The sequence below is a fragment of the Cricetulus griseus genome, chromosome 5 (genome assembly GCF_003668045.3).
Source record: "Cricetulus griseus strain 17A/GY chromosome 5, alternate assembly CriGri-PICRH-1.0, whole genome shotgun sequence".
In the NCBI taxonomy this organism is placed as follows: Eukaryota; Metazoa; Chordata; class Mammalia; order Rodentia; family Cricetidae; genus Cricetulus; species Cricetulus griseus.
The window spans coordinates 145,706,735-145,726,965 of NC_048598.1; the positions used below are offsets into that span (position 1 = coordinate 145,706,735).

The window sequence follows — 20,231 nt, forward strand, 5'->3', positions numbered from 1 at the left end:
GTCCTTTCTATACACTCTCCTGAACTGGTGAAAGCTTTTACATTTAGTATGTATTAATTTTATAATAGAAGTAAATCAATAAAATTTTAATAGAACCTTATAAAACAGATTGCCCAAGTCACTTTGAAACATTTTAATCAATTGTAAAGTATGTCTGCAGAGGTAAAGTAAGAATTTGAGACACTAAACCCAATTAATTCGGGTCAGATATCCAACCCATAGATTGTTTAACTAGCTCTTCTGGTTGGTGACCTCTGGTACACATATTTTCCAAATATCATTGTTCTGACTTTTTACTCCATTTTACTGTTAAAACTACTGTTTTAGACTTTATTTTTTTTACCTGATTCTTATCACGATAACTCATTTTCTGCTAAACAAACCAAGTAGGAAGTTTGCATTCAAAAGTGAAGTCATAATTAATCTGAGCCAGAGATCAAAATTCTGCACTATGCCTGTAATGCCCTAGCTCCTGTGTTTTACTTTTATATTTTGTTACACATAAATTAGTTCTTAAAAATGGTTATAATATTTACAAGAGAGCTGGAGGGCTGGCTCAGTGCTTAAGAGCACTTCTTGCTCTTCCAGAGGACCCCAGTTTAATTGCCAATACCCATGCCAGGCAGCTCACAATCACCTGCTAACTCCAGGTCCCAGGGGATCTGATGCAACTAGACTGCTTGAGTCCCTGCACAACCCTTGCACATCACACACACACACACACACACACACACACACACACACACACACACTTTAAAAATCAAATTTTTAAAAGCACTTGTAACAGTTTTTATATTTTTCTGAATTTTTTTAGCAAGTAAAGTAACCAAATGTCCAGATAAGATAACTAAATTCTTCTCCTTCTTTTGGACCTGAAGGCTGGTTCCCCTTCTTCACATCCACACTCTGTAATCCCCTGACACAAAACTAAAGACATAACCTGGGCGACCAGACATTACCAATTGGAAATGATGCTTTTCTGCCAGGTTTGTTTCCAGGAGCCAGCATTAGTGTTGTACAGTGAGTAGCTACAACAGAGAAAAGGCTGCTTTCAATAGTATCTGACCACAGAACTCAGTTAATGGGGCATTCGTTCACATCTTGCAGAAATGAAACAGAATGCCAGCATGAAGAATTCTCCTTCCTCCCCAGAAAGAGGCCATCACTTCTCATAGTAACATAGAAACAAATACTAATTAACTTAAATACTGACATGTTTTTCAAATATCTACAGGAGTAAGTTTTCATTGAAAAAAAAAAAAAAAACTTCCATTTCCACTCCACACTGGGGATCTTCAGAGTATACTATTTTTTATGTTGACATACAAATTAGAATCACAAGATTAAAGTACTCCATGACTCTAGTAATTTTGTTTTCTATTTCTATATTTGCTTCTCTTCATACATTTCCGTAAGTAAAATAACAGTAGATATCACCATCTAAAAATAATAGCTGTCAGAAATATTAAACTATGTTTTTAGTTTACATTCCAACTAAGGATGTTTTCAGGTATTATGCCAAGAATAATAGAGTTTTGTGTTAAATTCTGTCGTGATAAATTACATGTGTGGGTTTGAGACAGTAATTTTTCAACTATTCAATATTTCTTGCTTAATAAACCGTTTAGGCCTGTCCCCATAGTCATTTAACTAGGGACAGCATTAAGGCAAGCAAATTTTGTTTTCTTCCAAGGTAACAGTCATAGAAGACTGCCTTCCAGAGAAGCAAGTCTTTTTTTTCTTCTTTTTTAGTATCTTCTTTGTTTTGTGAGCCCTATAGAAAGCCTAACAGCAATGCCCAACGTCCTTCAGTTTATCAGAAGTGTGCACTGTCGCTGGCTGCATGATTGAGGGCCACTTCTTCCCCTGAGGTGTGCACTGAGCTGAATGGGAAATACACATTTGGGGTCAAGTAGAGAACCTAGACTGAGCTGTTTGTATTTTGAAAGGAAGAATCTCAATAGAATTAGGTCATAGTAGGCTTTAATTTATGACAGTTCCTTTCTCTGATTCTCTCTCACTTGATCATCGGTCTTACCAGTCCCGCATCAATGGGAAAGGCAGGGCATTCAAGTTTCATTAAGAACAACCCTCCTTTCAACCCTCCAACCAACCACTTGGGGGAAACTACAAATGCATAGTTTCTATGGAATTCCAGGATATGTGACAAGATTCTGTGGTAAAAGAATATCTTTCATTGGTAGTTTTCACAGACTCCCTGGAGTGTATGCATTGGGGGAAAGGGGAAGGAAAAGGCAGAGAAGAAGGGGCACGGATTCAGACACTTTCTTAAATAAACGTCAGGCAAAATTTTTCCAGTCAGGCACCACCCAAGTGGATGGAAATGAAGTAGGAGTAGCCTAGATTCTCAGTGAATCCATTCAGTCTGTGCATTCCACAAGTATTAGTGTCGCCATCCACCCTGTGCCAGTCATCGTCTTTCTAAGTACCTCCACTGCCTCTGCCTTAGTGGGCTTTATAGTCTAGTGGAAGCAAATGGCAATAAACCAGTCATCTGATGAAGTGAATCTTCACAGTTGTGGTAAGTGCCATGAAGACGGCTATAAAACTGTGAAAGTTGACAAGGACTCCGATCTCAACCCATGGTGGAGTAGGGTAAGGAGGTAGGGAGTCCTTATTTAAGAACAGTGCGCACTTCAGGAGAATGTCAGTGGGATATATGATTGTGATTATGAAATATGATAGTAAACAGTGTGCTGTTGTTTTGAATATGTCCAAAGATTAAATTTTCACAGGATGTTGTTCTTTCTCTTTTATTTTCCTCCCCACCATTATATGCTACTTGTACAACACTTCCATAAATACACAGCTTTAATTGAACTAAATCATGCTCTAGGACATAATGAATGAACTACATATACTCTAGACATAATACCACACTGCCAAAATATCCAACTTTTAGCTTTGTTAACACAGATAGTGGAATTTGCAATGAATAAATCCCTGTTCTACGGGCCTATCACAGTCCCATATTGATTACCTCCTTAACATGTATTGATTCTCAAGATCCACCCACACAGTCTCGGCTGGTCTCCTAGTATTAATGAATCATTACTCTCAAGAATTTGTAAATCGGCCTTGCAATCTGATGCTACTTTTGCAAAATTAAAAAAAAAAGTATTTGCCAGCCTGAAAACTAAAAAGAAAGGAAGGAAGGAAAAGAAAAAAGAAACAGTGGGCATACTTGAGCTCAAGATGAGGATTGGCCAGGCAAGATGAAGATGAAGAGAAAGAACATGCTAGACTGAGAAAACACCATGTGACTGCTCTACAGCAGAAGGGTCCTGGGCGGGGCTAGAGCTGGAAGGGCAGGTGGTATGTAGAGGATCAGGGAGGTAAGACTACCAAGGCTAACTGGACTGGAATATTTTAGAGATGTAGTTTTTAAAGATAGTTTCCTCCTCTTACATGCTTTGATTAGAGGTGTATCAAACATATTATGTTATCCGAGTGAGTATGGGAAATTTGCATGTACAGAATTACAGAAGTTAGATCTCAAGGAAAGAATCAAGTCAAAGACTGCCAGGGGTGTTTTCGATAGGGTTTCTCTGTGTAACTGCCCCAGCTGTCCTGGAACTCACTCTGTAGACTGGCTTGGTTTTGAACTCACAGAGATCCTCCTGTCTCTGCCTCCAGAGTGCTGGGACTAAAGGTGTGCGTCACCACGGCCCAGCTCAATTCAAACACTTCTACTTGATTGATGATCTGCCTAACCAAGAATCTCAGTCTTGTCCCTGCCTTGACAGCAACCTTTAGAATTTTGTTTTGGGACTTCTGGTTGGCTAGTTTTCCTAGGAGTCAGTGTTTACATTGAGGTAACGAACAGACAAAGCATGCCAAAACATAAAAAACCCAACTGGCTTCCAAGTATAAACACTGAACTTCTATTTTGTATGGTAATACCCAAAGACTTAATTGGCTCTCAGAAGGTATTATCTAACCATGTAAATGTATGGGTAACACATAATTACAAATAGCATATTGTGTATGAAACTTACATGGAGCAATCAAGTGATAACTGTTATGCTTAAATCATAAATCATTTTGACATTTTGTACATTTTGTGATTTGAGTTAAGTGGCTAAGGCCTTGAAAATTATTTTACATTTCAGAACACTTTAAAGAGCAGATAGCTTAGCAGGGGGAAGGAATTTTCATGGCTATTTTCTGAATGGCTACATTTAGACGAGGAGCTCTTAACAGGACTTTGATTTCCTTCCAAAAGCTGGAGCCCTGCAAGGATAGGATCTTGGGAATACTCCACATGCCTTAAAGAATGCTTATCAATTGAACCATCTCATTTTAGTTTCAAGACCTTTTGTGGAGTGAGGAGCTAGCATTTCCCCTAACTTACCTCACATGAAGAGAAAACAAACACTCTAATAGATTCTTCTGATAGCTGTCAAGTGGAAACAACTGTATTTTTTTAATTAAGCTTCAATAGCAGGGATTTTCACTGAGGACAAAACAGCATGATGCCAGGACATCAGGGGAAAATGCTTTTGTCAAAGTTTGTGAACAAAACAACAAAAGAGAGCCAAGGTTAGAAAGAATGAAAGGGTGATGGGACACTAACTACTCCTTGTCAACTTGAACCCATGAAGACTAACAACATCTACACTACAAATCCCTATCCCTTCTACAAAAAGAAAGAAGCACAGTTCACTCACACAGGCTGCTTGCTCCTCGTTCAGTTACCAGGAGACAACTGTGATTTCAACACACCACATCATTTTCATGGCCTCCACTGCCAGCTGTGGGGAAGGCAATGATGAGCTGCTATTATTTGCCTTGTGGTTGTGACCAGGTGCTTAACCAGTGTATATATGTACCTCCTTGTGATTTGCTTCTGAACCTGTGGTCCTTTGTTTACCATGTCTTCATATAGGAGAGCTAAGTTTTCCTCCAAACTTCATGAGCACTTTTTAAAATGTTATTAAAATAAAATTACATAACTTTTCCCCTCTCTTTCCTCCCTTCAACCCCAACCAGGTCATCCTCCTTCTAACTTCTCCCATGCCCTCCTTTATTCCCTTGCAAGTTGATTATCTTTTTCTCTTTTTAATACTGTTACATCTATGTAAGTATAAATATATAAATAACAACCCATTGAGACTGGTGTTGCTTGTGTGTCTAGGATTTTAGGACTGACCATTAGGTATTGGATAACCTATTAGGGATTCATCCCTGGGAAAGACTAATTCTGCCTCTTTCAGTATTTACTAGTTGCCTATAGTTCTCTATCTAGGCATGTGACATATCATCCTTCCACATTAGCATGTCTATTGACATTGGCATTTTTCATGTCTTCTTTAGCCAGACACACTGTGGGGGGATCATGAGTGTAGCTTCCCTGCCATTTTTGGAAGACACAATCTTACAGCAGACTTCCTGGTCCCCTGGTTCTTAAAATATTTCTTGCCCCTCCTCCGTGATGTTCCTTGAGCCTTAAGAGCCATATTTTAGATATATCCATTGAGGCTGGGCATCCCACAATCACTGCATTTTGACCAGCCATGATTCTTCCATAATGGTCTCCATCGGCTGACAAAGGGAAAGTTCTTTGCAAGAGCTAGGAGTAGTTTTTTAAAACCCACTGAGTACAGTTAGCACTACCTGTGTGTTCATGGGTGTATGCCATCTTGGTAGCCTCCCAGAAGCCGCATCCCTGGCAAAATATAACTCTCCCTCTTCCAGAAACAATCAGTTGCCAGTAGCCTCAGTAAGGGTAAAATTCCACTCATGCTGGGATTTTAGTTGGCATTGTCCTATGTGGGTCTTGTGCAAGCAAGCACTCATAGATAGCCATCATGAGTTTGTAAATGTAACGCACTGTCCTGTCCAGTAAATATGTTTTGCTGAGGTCATCCACTGCCTCTGGTTCTTATCATCTTTCTGTCCCTTCTTTTGCAATCACCCCTGAGCCTTGCAGGGAGGGGATATGATAGAGATATCACATTCAAACCTTGACACTTCATAGTTTCTTATTCTCTGTAGGAATCACCATCTACCGAACAAAACATCTTTTCTGGTGAAGGCTGAATGATGCACTAATCTATAGCTTTAAAAAGGAATTTTTGGAGAAGTTTAAGAGGTTTAGTCCATTGTCATCATAGTGTGACATAGTAGTGTGCAGACAGGCATAGTGATGGAGAAGACGCTGAGAGTCCTGTATGTTGACCAGCAGACAACCGGAAGTGAATTGAGTGTCACAATGAGTGTAGCTTGAGGAAAGGACTTCAAAGCACACTTCCTCCAACAAGGCCACACCTACTCCAACAAAGTCACACATCTAAAAGTGCCACTCCCTCTTAGTTTATGGGAGCCAATTAAATTCAAACTACCACGGGACTCTTCAACAATAGAGTCTTACAACCAAGTTTTGGAGGGTAACCAAGAACAATGGCAATAATGTGTGATGTTTGCTCCCATGGATCCTAACTGACCCACAACTTAAAAAGAGATAACCCATGCCTGTTAATTGGATTTTTGTTTGATAGCCTATGATGTCTGGTGTAGATTGTCACCTGTTATAGAGTAACTCCACTTGAATTCCTTTTGTGTTTTAGGGAACTTCTATTAACAATAGGTTTTATACAACATTTTCAAAAGTCATTAGTTTTTTCAAAAGTATTTCAAAAGTATTAGTTATCCCTCCCCAGTCTCCCTCCCATACCCTACTCCATTTAATCATTCTTGTACTATTATTTCCTTTCCCATTTTATACTACCTTTGTTCTTTCCCCTTCCCTTGAGATCTCCCTCATGGCCTCTTTCTTGTTTCCTGACTTCTATGGGTACACCAATTTAAATACACGTATCTAAAGATTCACATCTAACATCCTTTTCTTAATACACAGAAACCATTCAGAGATGGATTATGGAAAGATTTGTTGGAGAAGGGAATTGAAAAAGGAGGTGGAAAATCTATGTTGTCTTACATCAAGACGTTGGCATATGTGTTATTTTATGGAAATCAACAACTTCAGATTGTATCAAGTCATCTTAAACATGTGCAATTGACTAAATTAAGAAATTTATGTTTACTACAGCCTCGGAGAAATGAAAGCCTGCACCATAGAACCCTTCAGCTATTGCTTCCAAATAGCAAGCCATAAGCTAAATATAAAAGTTCTTCAAAGAAGCACTTTTGTGATACTCAAAAGTCACATGACTTCTCATAGGACTGCTTTGCTTGATATGTTACCAAGAGAAATTACATGGTGGCAACTGTGAGGAACAGAGAAAGAGTAACACGAGATGACATAGGTGGGAAGATTCTCAGACAAGGTTTCAGGACTGATCTCCTGAGTCCCTTAAATGAAAAGCCACTCTACTCAACTCTGCTTTTTTGCACAAGCAGCAGACTTCCTCCTATCTCCCTCACCACCCCCAATCCTCACTAGTGAAAAAGTTCCTGCTCTCCCATCTTCCTTAACCCCTCCTTCTGGCAGAACTCTATGTGGAATGTCTTCTTAAAGCCGCCAGAACCTAATCACAAAGGTCTGTGAGATGGGCAGCGGTTCCCTGTTGACCAAGCCAGCAGCCAGCTGGCCTGTTACTGCACAGGGCATCAGAGCCCGTGTCAGAGAAGGGAAAAGGATGATCGGATGATTCTTTTCATCCAGATACTTTAACTCTGTGTCATTGATCCAGTGCTCTTGCCTTACACCGCTGATGTGCCTTCAGCGTTGATAATGCAGTGTGAATTAGATGGTTACATTACTGACAAATATGTCATGTGTTGTTCATTAGCTGCTTTGATTTATAGGTCACCATTCTATTGACTCCTTTTGTGTAATTTTCATAGGTTGTAGAATATCACAGCTGCCGATACCTTGGAATCACTTATTAGTGTCTCTCAAGTCATGGAGACTCTATAGTGAGCTGTTTTGTCAAAGAAACTTATTAGTTTCAAAGAAGAGAGGCTGGTAAACACATTTCTTCAGCTCTGCACTCACCCCAGGATCTAAGTTTGATAGAAACAGCCACGAACTCTTGTAAAAGATCTTGGTGTTAATTCTCAATACTGGTACTATTTAGCTATGTGTCTTTGACAAGTCACCTACTATCTGTGTTGGTGTCCTCATCTGTGAAGTGGAATGCTAACTTAAGCCCCTAAAGTGTTTGCAAGCAAATTAAATAATAAAAAAGTAGCCTGTAAAGGTTGGGGATTTAGCTCAGAGCACTTGCTTAGCATTCATGAAGTGCTGGGTTTTATACCCAGCACTACAGGAAAGAATACTTTTCTCTCAAGTTGTATCCCCTATTGCTGTGAAAGACCAAGGTCACTATGGGTAATATTTGTTTATCTTCAGGGTGCTCAACCCCAGGACAGTTATACTACATTTGTGAGAAAAATCTGAAAATATTTAGAAAAAAATCTCTAGAATAGAAAATAATACTCCTTATCAGTAAATATTACAAAGGACCTATTTTAAATATGAGGGAGAAAGACTACTGCAATGATGTTTTTTAAATTGTGGTAAATTATCAGAATAATGATAGTTGCTAGTCCTTAAAATTGAGTAAAGACTTGGAATACAATGATTGGGGTTTATGGGTGAGGAATGTGTGTAAAGAACAGGGCAAGTGACTGGTGGTGGTGGCCCATGCCTTTAATCCTAGAACCCAGGAGGCAGAGGCAGATGGATTGCTAAGTGAGTCCAGTCTGGTCTACAGAGTGAGTTTCAGGACAGCCAGGACTACACAAAGAAATCCTGTCTCAGAAAACAAAAATCAAACAAACAAAAAAATGCAGGGGAAGTTTCCTAATTTCTAATTTGTGACAAATTATGGAAGCCTGTTAGACATTTTTCATTCAAAAAATTTTTTCATATCCTATATTTCGATGACATTGTTTCCCTTTCCCTCATTCCTCCCAGATCCTTGCCTACAACTTCAAGTTCTCCCTACTTCCTCTCTCTCTCTCTCTCTCTCTCTCTCTCTCTCTCTCTCTCTCTCTCTCTCTCTCAAAAAAAGGAAACAAACAAATAAACAAAACCCTGAAAATCAAAACAGAGAAACTAAAAAAATAAAATAAAATAAAAAAATAATGATAGCTTTTTCATCCACATGAGTGTTTATTTACGTAATTTAGATGCTGTCCTGACTATTTGATTTAGGCAGCTGACACTGTGAACTCACTAATTGTCTCACAATACCATGATTTTACTTCTTCAACTTAAGTTTTTTTCTTGGTCTGAGAAGTGATGCCCTTGGAGGTTGACTTGGGTACATCCTGATACATAAGTACACATGTCTCTAATATTGCTGGCTAAACCAAGACAGTCTCAAAGATCTTCAATACACTGAATTCTTCATTTCTCAATAAAAGAGACCTTTGGGTCCTTGGGCTCATTTGGATTTATATCCACTTAGGAAAGTCAGGAACCTTCCATAAGACTCAGAAACCTCACCTGCTCATCAATGTTCTGAGACTAGGAAACACTTAACCCAGTGCCTGCCACACAGTATCTCATCATCTTCCACTATCTCCAGTTTTTAAAATAAACTAATAATAGAAAAGTAAAAACTGAAAATCCAGGTGGTAAGAGTCTTAAGGGACTAGCCATTCAGTTAAAACATGGTGATTGGCAATAACAATGTGCCTGCATTGATTTCACAGTGATCATACATTTCAGAGGCAAAAACTAGAGGCTATATCACAGAATTTCAGTAGGTAAATTCCAGGAGTAACTTCCCCTCTCCTTGCCACACATTTCTCTCTGTATTTTGCTCACACCCCACTTTAATATGATCACAGTACATGGATAATTGGCTATACACCCACCCCACCCCTCTCTGAATTTATTCACCTTCATAGTTGTTTTGGGGCCCAGGATCTTGCAAAAGAAGCTCACAAATTAGTGGAGGTCTGGGTAGAGGCTATAGACAACCTTGACTTGTTCCTGAGTCAAGGAGCTCCATTCAGCTTGGTTTTGCTTTATCCCTGTGCACTTGGATTCACATGGGCCCTGGTCCTTTCTAAACCACATCTCCCAAATCTCCCTTGAGTTCAATGGAGCAAACTTCTGTGTTGCTTACTTTCTCTTCTTTCCTAAGTTCTTAGATTAAGAACACCTTGTTTTGCCAGATGTGATGACACATGCCTTTAATCCCAGCACCCAGGAGGCAGAGGCAGAGGCAGGCAAATCTCTGAGTTCAAGACCAGCCTCGTCACAGAGCAAGTTCCAGGATGGCCAGATCTACACAGAGAAATCCTGTCTCAAAAGCAAAACAACAACAAAAACAAAACCTTATTTCCCAGTTGTACCAGTAAAAAGTAATGGCCCATAGTCTCTCTTGCCCATGCCTCTACTTGCCTGTTAAGTAACTCCAAAATACAATGCAAACTTAACCTCCCTTACAACTTTCTTACTGGGATCTCCACACTCAAAGACTAAGATTGGACTTTATTTATATCATCATCACTGTCCTTACCCTGAGACTATGAGGAGGTTGTCCATTGCAGCAGGCTCAGCAGTGTTGTACTGGGGATTTTTATCTACACCATAACCCTAAGAAAAACTTTGGAGGGAAATGTTTTAATCTAGCCACAAAGAATTTACCAGAATGCAAAGGAGAGGTGTGATATGATGGATGGCTTCTTTGTAGATCTCTGGCCACAACCACAACACAAGTGGGGCTTCCTGTCTCCATCATTCTCCTTGTTCCTTCCCTGCTCTCTCTCTCTCTCTCTCTCTCTCTCTCTCTCTCTCTCTCTCTCTCTCTCTCTCCCCTGCCACCTGCCTCCTTCCCTTCCTCCCTTTCTCTGTCTTTCTTTAGCGATCTACTTACAACAATCCTCATACTTTTCAAGTTACATTTACCTATTTATTTTGTGTAGCTGCACAGGTGTGGTGGAACTCATGTTTGTATGCTTTGTGGGCTCACAATCTGGTGTAGAAGTTAGATGTATGCAAAAATGAACAACATACAAAATGGGTGAGAGTGGTGGTTGTGGTTGAGACAGTGTCTCAGGAATAGAGAAGAAAAGTTCCTGATGAAGATATCCGGAAGTTTCTTATGCACAGTGGTGTAGTGAAGGTATCAGAGGCAAGATGAGAGTGCTGGCTGTGGCCCACCAACCCTAACCTAGATTCATCAGCACAAAGCAGATTATAAAGTCAAAGGAACAGAATGGCCATGGATTCAGAAACCAATTGATGAGAGATATTGTGACTAACCCTCCCTTTTGCCTATAAAAAGCCCAAATTCACTGGTTTTCATCATGGGTTTTAATAGCTTTCATATTTGTTTGTTTGGTGTGGGGGGGGGGTATGCATGTGAAGGTGAGAAAACTGACTCTCAGGAGTCAGTTCTCTCCTTGTAACATCCAGAGTTCAAACCCAAGCTGTCAGGTTTGTGTGCAAGTACCTCTACCTGCTGGGCCATTGCATGAGCCCCGTGTAAAACCATTTCCAGTCTTCTTTCCAAAGAGCAAGGGGACTGACCTGGGAAACTGAGATGGGCCTGAAGCGGGACCCAGACCTCACAGCTGTACTTGGGAGCTACTGTGGGTCTTATTTTTATGCCAGGGAATATACAAAAACATGGGTTTGACATGTACTCATGCCAGTACACACACTGCTGGCCTGGAGGTCTCAGTAGTCTTAGACTCCCACAGTGTCTCAAACACAGAGAGCTTTGCTGCTGTCTTAGATTTCCTTCCAATGCAACCCCAGTCCTTGGCAAACAGATGAGGAGATAGGAGCGACTAGATGGTTAACAAGGTCCCCTGACCTTCCCAGCCAGCTGTGCATACAGATCATCATTTTTGCTGTCATCCAGAATAGGGGGAAAAGGACAGATTTCAGCTATGCCATAGGGACACTACAAGTGCATCTTTTTATGGGATGTTTTATGTCTTCAGAAAGCATGGTTCCGGGGGCTGCCAAGATAGTTCAGGGGGGAAACACTTGTGCCCAAGCACTTGCCTTCTGATCTCTGTACCTGGAGCCCACATAGTGGAAGGAGAGAGCCAAATCTTGAAAGTTGTCCTCTGACCTCCATACACTTGCCAGTGGGCACACATGCACATACAAATGTATAATATCTAAAGAAAGAAGGAAAGAGAGAGAGAGAACGTGGTTCTTTCTAACACTCTCCGCTTTCTGACAGTCTTATACAGCACTCAGAACACTTAGGCATCTACCACCACTTCTAAAAAATGATATAGTGCATGAACAGTGTAGATGTTAAAAACTACCCTTTGTGCACTATACTCTAAGGGGTTCAATGACTCCACGGTCAGACAACTTGAGCAGGTGCTAAATGTACCCCCTCTGGAGCCCAGGTCCTGCTTCTGTGCAGCAATGCAGAAGGGCAGCATGAGGCATTTTTCTCTCCTTGTAAAAGAGAAAAACCAAGGATGGAGAATTATTTAAACACACCTCAATCACTCTGTAGTCACTGCATTGTTTCTCCTCTAGAAACACCCTGTTGATTTTTAAATCCCTTTAAACCTCCCTGGCACCTGTATGGCCCTGGTCCAAAAATTATTACCAAATCCCTTGCTCGTGCTTTTTATATTTAACCTCATAGGAGTCTCAGTGATTGTGCCTCCTGGTTTAGTCTAGAATGTAGGGGCCCCCAGAAGTTTCCTTCTCCCGTGGAAACTAGAGTCATGTAGTGCTCAGCCATCAGTATAAAATGTATTCATCCTCATCCCCCTACCCCTCATTTTCTTAGCCAAGTATGCATGTGTGTATATGTGCGAGCGTGCACTAGATTTTAAAAGAAAAGTTGTAATCCCACAACCTTGTGCTGTTCCTGGATGACGATGTCTCTGAAATATTGATGAAAAGAGACAAAGGGAAGTGACGTGGGGAGGGTCAGGGTTAACTGCTCATAATATGTGATACAGTTTCTTTTTAGGGCAAACACTGAGGCTGCAAGCATAATGAGAACTTCCCAGAAAATTCATTATAACAAAGCATAATGCAAGCTCTCTGGGCACAAAAATAGACCCAAGGAAAGTGACTCCCACATAAGACCTAATTAAATACTTTGATGTCAGAAAGCAAAGCAAGGATTGGAAAGTCAAGTCAGACCAATGTGAAGGAAAAAAAGAACAGTTTCCCTCCCCCCCATCTCTTCCCCACCCTTCTCTTCTTTTCTCCTCTTCCATGAAGGAAGAGTAAGATTCAGGAACAATGAGTAGTAAATTCTTTAGCCAATTAGCCCAGTGACTTACTACTGTTTCTAATGCACAGAATGTCACAGGCTGTTTTGCAGCCGCCCCAAGTCGGTTTGTTAATAACAGGAAGCTAGCACTTCTCAGTACAGTGGATCAAGCTACACGTGAAACATAAATGCAAAAAACCTGGAGGGGAATAGCAGCAGACCGAGAGCAGCCTTGATTTAATTTAACATTCGGGGTCCACACACATGAGCGTTTTAGTAGGCTGCATGGTGGAAGTTGCTGTCATTTGTAAAATATTCTGGCCAATTAGCTAATAGTGTGCTTGGATTTCTCCTGTTTTGATACAGTAATACTAAGTACATTGTGAAGCCCAATTATACAAATCATCCCCATATGCCGTACCAGTCTTTCTTTATGAACTGTGTTTATAAATCCTGTGTGAGGAAATGTGTACTTCAGCAATTTAGACCATGTGTAAAAACATAGCCAATGGGATTGTCAAGAAAACAAGTTCCAGCGTAGGAAATCCTAATGTGCTCGGCTGGAATAACAGGGGGGTGCCGGGAGGGCTCTGGTGCCGGAGGGAGGACGGTGGCCTGTTCGTGGACTTGTCCCTTTGCCGTGCTTAACCAATTTAGGGGCTTCCTCTTCCCCTTCTGTCCTTTCTCTTCTTGTCTTTTAGGATCCAACCTTGGAGTTTTTGAGAAAATTTGGGATTGGTTTTCTCTCGGGGACGATAGGCTCAATCTTTAACATCCCCTTTGATGTTGCCAAGAGTAGGATCCAAGGGCCCCAGCCGATTCCTGGAGAGATCAAGTACAGAAAGTGCTTAAAAACAATGGCGACGGTCTACCAGGAAGAAGGGTAACAGATTGTTGATTCTATAAATGTGCGAGCCTCGAGGGTTGTTGAAATGGTCTTTGTCTGTCTGTCTTGATGAGAGCCAGTGGGCCTTCCTAGGCTGGGCTTATGTCTAAGGAGGTCTGTGGAATAGATGACAAGTTTTCCCCGGCCACACAGTAATGACATGTTGGCACAGTGTCCTCCCACCACCGTGACATACAGAGAGGCCCGGCTGTACAATACACTAAATGTTTGCCTGAGAATACTCAGGTAAACTCTTTACCTGCCAGTGTGTATGATGTTATTGTATGTTGTAATGTCTTATTGACATGCGGGCAGAAAACTTGTCTTCTGCCTGGAAAAGCTAACAAAAATTTTGTGTAATTATGTTCACCTAACAGATCTAATATGAACATCCTGAAGATCTGGGTTTTTGCATTTTTAAGTATTTGACTTTTTCTGATCTTTTTTCCTAAGTTTTAGTTTCTGTCTCTTCTCTCCCCTTCCCACCAATATTCTCAAGCAAACAAGTGACACGTCATTATTCGACCTAAACTGCATGGTTTTCCTAATGTGAAGCCTGAGCTTATGGTCTTTTAAATTCGATTACAAATGTCATTTTTGCCCATATACACGGCTGCCTTGAAAGCACTGATGAAAGGCGTGTTTCTGATCGGACAGGACCAATACAGCCTGTAATAAAGAATTGATTAACTCTTTTCCTTCTTCTAATTAGCTGCAACAAATACCTAGCCAGATACTGTCAGGTTGGGGGTGGGTATCATTTCAAGTAGTTTCTTTGTAAACACTGAAGGAGCCTCTCAGTGATGCTGGGGTCTAACTACCTATTTCCAGAATAAGAGTTGTGCCCCTTTTTGTTACAGGATCTTAGCCTTATACAGAGGTCTGCTTCCCAAGGTCATGAGACTTGGACCAGGTAAGATGCTCTCACCATTTCTGTCTTCCCCCTTTATTGTCCTGGTACCTCTTATTTTGTTAGCTATGTAGGTCAGCAGCACCATAGAGATTTGCCATCTCAGGAGAGTGAAAACGTGAGGGTATAAAGTGATCAGTTCAAGAGACTGGAAGCATGCATTAGAAACACTCTACTTTTACTTATAAATACTACTTATGGCTTTTCTGGAGGCCAATGAGCACTAACACATGTCAAGAGGAAGAGCTCCACAGCCACCGAAGCCTGAGTGAGCTCCAAGGCATACACAGTGGCTCCAGGCTGAGTCAAGGATTTTGTGGAGAAACCCATCTGCTGGAACTCTCCCTTGGACTCCAGATCTTGCTCCCCTGAGCATTGAGAGTTCCCTGAACTTCATTCCCAGTCATTTCTACGGCGTGAAGCACTCACTGCCCTAGCCTCAATCACTCCATCAGTTTGGTAGGAAAGACTCTTGGCTTAGGGACAGGAGACCAAAAGAAAAAAAAAAAAAAAAAAAGCCTGACATTCCCACAGGGAGAGTCAGCTGCCTCTATGTAAATAGATAAGAAAATAGCTGCTGAAGACTTCAACCGCCTGGGCAAATAGCCCTGGATTACAAGCCACCCTATGATTAAGTATGAACATATGCTCTAGAACACACAGAATTTTTTTTAAACCAGATCTCATGCCCCTCCTTAGACATCCTGGTAGTCCTCTCTGGAACGTTCTCTCCTCTCTTTGCCATTCCTCCTTTATTCACACAAGTGTGTTTATATTCGAATCCTAATCCAGAAGACTGGCCTGTCTCCCCACCTTAGATAAAGATCAGCAAGCTAGAGAACCATTCACACTTTTGTATATTTAAAAATCATCCCACTTTTCCCCATCTATCATCCCAACTTCTGTGGGTACTTAAGTATGGGTTGTTCTTCATATTTGAGACCTGCCTCCTGTCAATTATTGCCCCACATGTCAGAACCAACTAAGGAATAAAAAACATCGGTAATGTTGTGCATCTCTGTACTTTTCCTCCACCAAGCACTAGAGACCCGAGTGTAGACCTAGTACTAGTGAAAATCATGGGCCCAGCCCTAACCAGCTGTCTCAAAGAGTGGTGATGGAAGGAGGAACTGCAGAGAATGTAGCTAACATGGTAATTGCCTGGAACCTTGAACCTGGAACTCCTAAAAAATCTGGCCCCAAGTTCTGCTAGAGGCTTTTCAATGTTTGCTTAAGTTTTTAAATGTTTCTGCATGAGGTATCCTAAGATGCTCTGGTGTTAAATGTAATGAAAAGGGTTGTGCTACTGTCCAGCCTAAACCAGATGGTGAAGAATCAGTCACCTATGGGAATGAACACCTGGCCACTCCAGCATTTCAAATGTGTGAGTCCTAGGAACATCAAAGGGAGGACTTCAGAGGAGAAAGGCAGGGGTTTTGAGCTAAGGCCAATCATATTTAAGGGAAAAAGAAAAGAAGACACCGTAAAAGAAAACGGGGGCCAGAGGGATGACTCAGTGGGTAAAGATGCTTCCTGAGTCACATCCCCCAGGGTCAGCACAGTGCACGGAGAGAAGAAACTCCTGCAAGTTGTCCTCTGACTGCCACCCTCACCCTGGCATGTAGGCAGACACACATATGGGGTGGGGGAAGAGGAATCTAAAATAAAATTCACAAATTAAATTTACAATACATAGAGTGGGGCTGTGGTTAGTTCAGTGGTAGAACATAGAGCTAGCATTCACTAGGCCCTGACCTTTGATCCCCAGCATCACAAGTAAGGAAGGCAGGGAGGAAAGGGGAAGGGAAGGACTGGAGAGAGTGGAAGGAGGGAAGAGAGGAGGAAGGAAAGCAGGCAAGGGTGGGGACTCCCAGATGTCCCATCCTTCATTCTAGGGAAACATTTCATCTTGTATTTGGAAATGCTTTAGCAGCTCAGCATGGCTAACAATGAGGTGCAGCCTACAAGAGTCAAGTCTTTGATTTCTACGCTAGATCTCACCAGGCTGAAAACTCTGTGTGTGTGGGGGCGGGGGGTAGTTAGTGCAATGCTTTATGTTGTGAACAGTTAGTCAAAGCAAATGCAGTGATTACACACACACACACACACACACTAACAACCCTCTCTCTGTAGGGCTCCTTGTTTGTTTGTTCATTTGTTGGTATTTTTAGAATTCCAGAAGGCTTTTACCAGCTGAAAGGAGTTTAATAGAGTATCTCCATGGGTTAAAAATGAAAATTACAGTCAGATAATTATCTTTGGTTTATAGTTACACAAACATGTGCAGCCTGTTGATTTTTTTTTAAATCATATGGCAGTGTGTGCAGAATAGCTAAGATCCAAATCAAGTTCCTTTTCTTTCCAAGAGAAGTCAACCTTCCACTCATGGAGCCAAGACTGTTCTAAGTCATGTTCTGAGTATTTGTCCACATTTGGGCCTTGTAACTTTTTTTTTCCACATAGGCCATTCTAAGTTACAGAACACATCCTATTTGCTACTCTAGGCCATGTTAGCTAGGAAAATGCCTGTTGCCATATGCAGGTGTCCAGCATCCTCTATGCATACTTTCCTGAATCACATTCCTTTGGTGTCTTTGACAGCAAGCCACTTCACAACCAGTGATACAACATTCTCATCTTAAAAAAAAAAAAAAAAAAAAAAAAAAAAAAAAGGTGGTTCCATGCCACCCAACTCTGCCTCTAAATTTTCAAGTTCAAATCTGTATATATTTGAGGCAGACATGTGGAATGATGCTTAACTTCCAACTTCCTTTTGTTAACTTTTGCAAAGCAGAGTTTTAAAATCTCCAGAAAGTAACTTCCAAACAGCACAATCCGCTTTAAAAGCCAGACTTGTCTGTCAAAGCACAGTCTTGGAGAATTCTTTCTTAAATGTAACTAAGACAATGCCAATTATGTCTGAAAAAGATAAACCTATTGCCTAGATGTGAAGAATCTGAAAGTTTTTGTTCACAGAAAAGTTACATGCCTTTACATGACTAAATATGTCTTTATTTATTTACTTTTTTAAAAAAAAGCTGAAAGTGCCTGAAAAAGAATTTGATGAGAAATGGTGAAAGTTGCAGAAACTCATAGGGGAAAAAAATGTATTTGAAAACACAAATGGTCTTGATTTTACCCTGAGAATTTTCCACAGTTGTTGTTTTCTATCTGTGCATCTGAGCTCCAGAACTGATGATTCCAAAAGCCCCAGTCTGATAAGGCCTCCCGAGCCTTGGTGGCATGGGGTGGAAGTGAGGAGCCATGTCAGTGCCCTTCCACAGAACTGTGGTGAGATGCAGCTCTCTTCTCTCCTAGGTGGTGCGGTGATGTTGCTGGTGTATGAACACGTCAACGTGTGGCTGCAGAAAAACTGGTGATGGACTAAGAAGTGTTTTCCCCTTGACCTAACAGACGTGTGATCTGCAGTCCCATGAAGAGAAGACAGCTAAGTTAGACAGACAGTGAGGAGGGAGAAGACAGCCTGTTCTGGTGTTTTGAAAAGTTTTAGACAAGTGGACATGGCACTTTGGGCAATAGGCATAGCACTGTAAGAGGAAAAGTAACATGAAGCCATGGAGGATGTAAGTTAGATAGAAATAGGGCAGACAGAGGTCAGACACAGTTCATAAAAGCTATACAAACTGTGTGACTCACACTGCATCACAATGAAAACTCACTTCTTAATAATTTTTTCTGAGAAGTCTACAAATACTTAAAGTCTTGAAAATAAATTGTTCTGTAGCTAATTCCCTGAGAATTATTCAAAGAAAGACTGAGTTACAAGCCAAATTTTAAATGCTTTCTTATAAGGAATTACTTTTCCATAAATCATATTTTAAAAGAAAAGAAAGAAAAAAGTTAAATACACCAAAACAGCCTTTTAAGGGTGTTTAATTTTGTGAGTGCTGTGTTAAAATGTGAGTCTGCTGGTTTTCTTTAGTAATAATACACACTTAGGGTCTATTTTCCTAAATCTATTTTATATTTCGTGTGGTGGTTTAAGTGGGTTATTTTTAAATCATGCTTTTGGAAGTCTTTTATTACAAATAGAATACATAACATTATATTAATCTGATTTGCTTTTACGTAATTCATTTTGAAGACAAGTTTTATTCCTAAAATATTTTTATGTTGGGTCACAAGTTGGATGCACTCCTTGAGCCCCTCTCTGTTGCCTCCAGACACCTTTGCCCTGAGCCCTTACCTGTGCCATTTTTTAAAGGATGCAGGCAAATAAGTCTGTTCTCCAGATTCTTGGGTTTAGGTGACATCTTTAAGTATAAAATCAACTGTCTAGAATATTAAAATGTCTATGATTAAGAGAAAATCTTTCAAAATGAAAATATATTCTTAGCTTTTCGAAGCATTCAACTACTAACATGCACTCAAAAAGAAGAAAGAAAGAAAGAAAGAAAGAAAGAAAGAAAGAAAGAAAGAAAGAAAGAAAGAAAGATAGCCTTTAGGTCTTGATATAACTGAAGCTTGTTTGTAAGTCTGCATCCTCTAATGAGACCACTTCAGTAGCTAAAGTCAACAAAAAATGTCAACATGTTTTAGATGACACCTGCTCTTAACTACTAATGTGGGGCATTTCTACTATGGGGGATTCTTACCACAACATTTTGAAAATAAACAGTAAAAATGACATGGTAATTATTTGTATTTATTAATTTAGAGCATTTGAAGTATAAAAATAAAAGGCTTTTAGCATACTGTATATACATACATAGCCTTCTCTTGTACATCTTTTCCAACATGCTTTTTTTTTCATTTGTACTTCAGCCCAATACTCAATTTGTGAGTCATTAAAAACAGAAAGCCAGGAGCAGGATGTCTTTGTGTCCTGTGCTTGCTTTCTGTCCTTGAAGGGAATACACACTGTCATCCTGTGAGAGAGGGCTGAAGGCACAGCACCAGGAGCAAAAGGGACTGTGAAGAATGCTGTGCCAGTTAGAAGTCTTTACCCTGTGAGAGTCGAGAGAGCATGAGCTTTGACCAACAGCAACAGGTTTTAAGACCAAGCAGTCCTGGCTCCACTGTTTTCCTGCTCTTAGTTTTTAAAGTGGCCTCAAATCATAAGCAGCCATGAATAGCCAACTCTATTTAGGCTTTCTGTTGTCTTAGAAATTGCTCCATGTGGATTTACTGCTATTAATGAAAGACCTGGGAAGAGAAGTGAAAGTGGAAAAGAAAACTTTGATTCCATTAATATTAATTTTTTAAAATACAAAAAAGAAAAATATAAATAACAATAAGATTTCTTAATTTAGATAAGGAAAATAAC

At 40.4% G+C, this 20,231-nt stretch overlaps 1 protein-coding gene across 1 annotated transcript in view; it reads left to right on the forward strand.

Moving 5' to 3' along the window:
- The window catches only part of Slc25a21 (solute carrier family 25 member 21), a 211,856-nt gene extending 193,532 nt beyond the window's left edge, over window positions 1-18,324 (forward strand). The window contains exons 8-10 of the mRNA XM_035445876.1: window positions 13,850-14,031; window positions 14,895-14,947; window positions 18,263-18,324. Coding sequence (XP_035301767.1) covers window positions 13,850-14,031; window positions 14,895-14,947; window positions 18,263-18,324 — 297 coding nt within the window. The remainder of the gene's footprint in view (window positions 1-13,849; window positions 14,032-14,894; window positions 14,948-18,262) is intronic.
- Window positions 18,325-20,231: the final 1,907 nt, after the last annotated feature.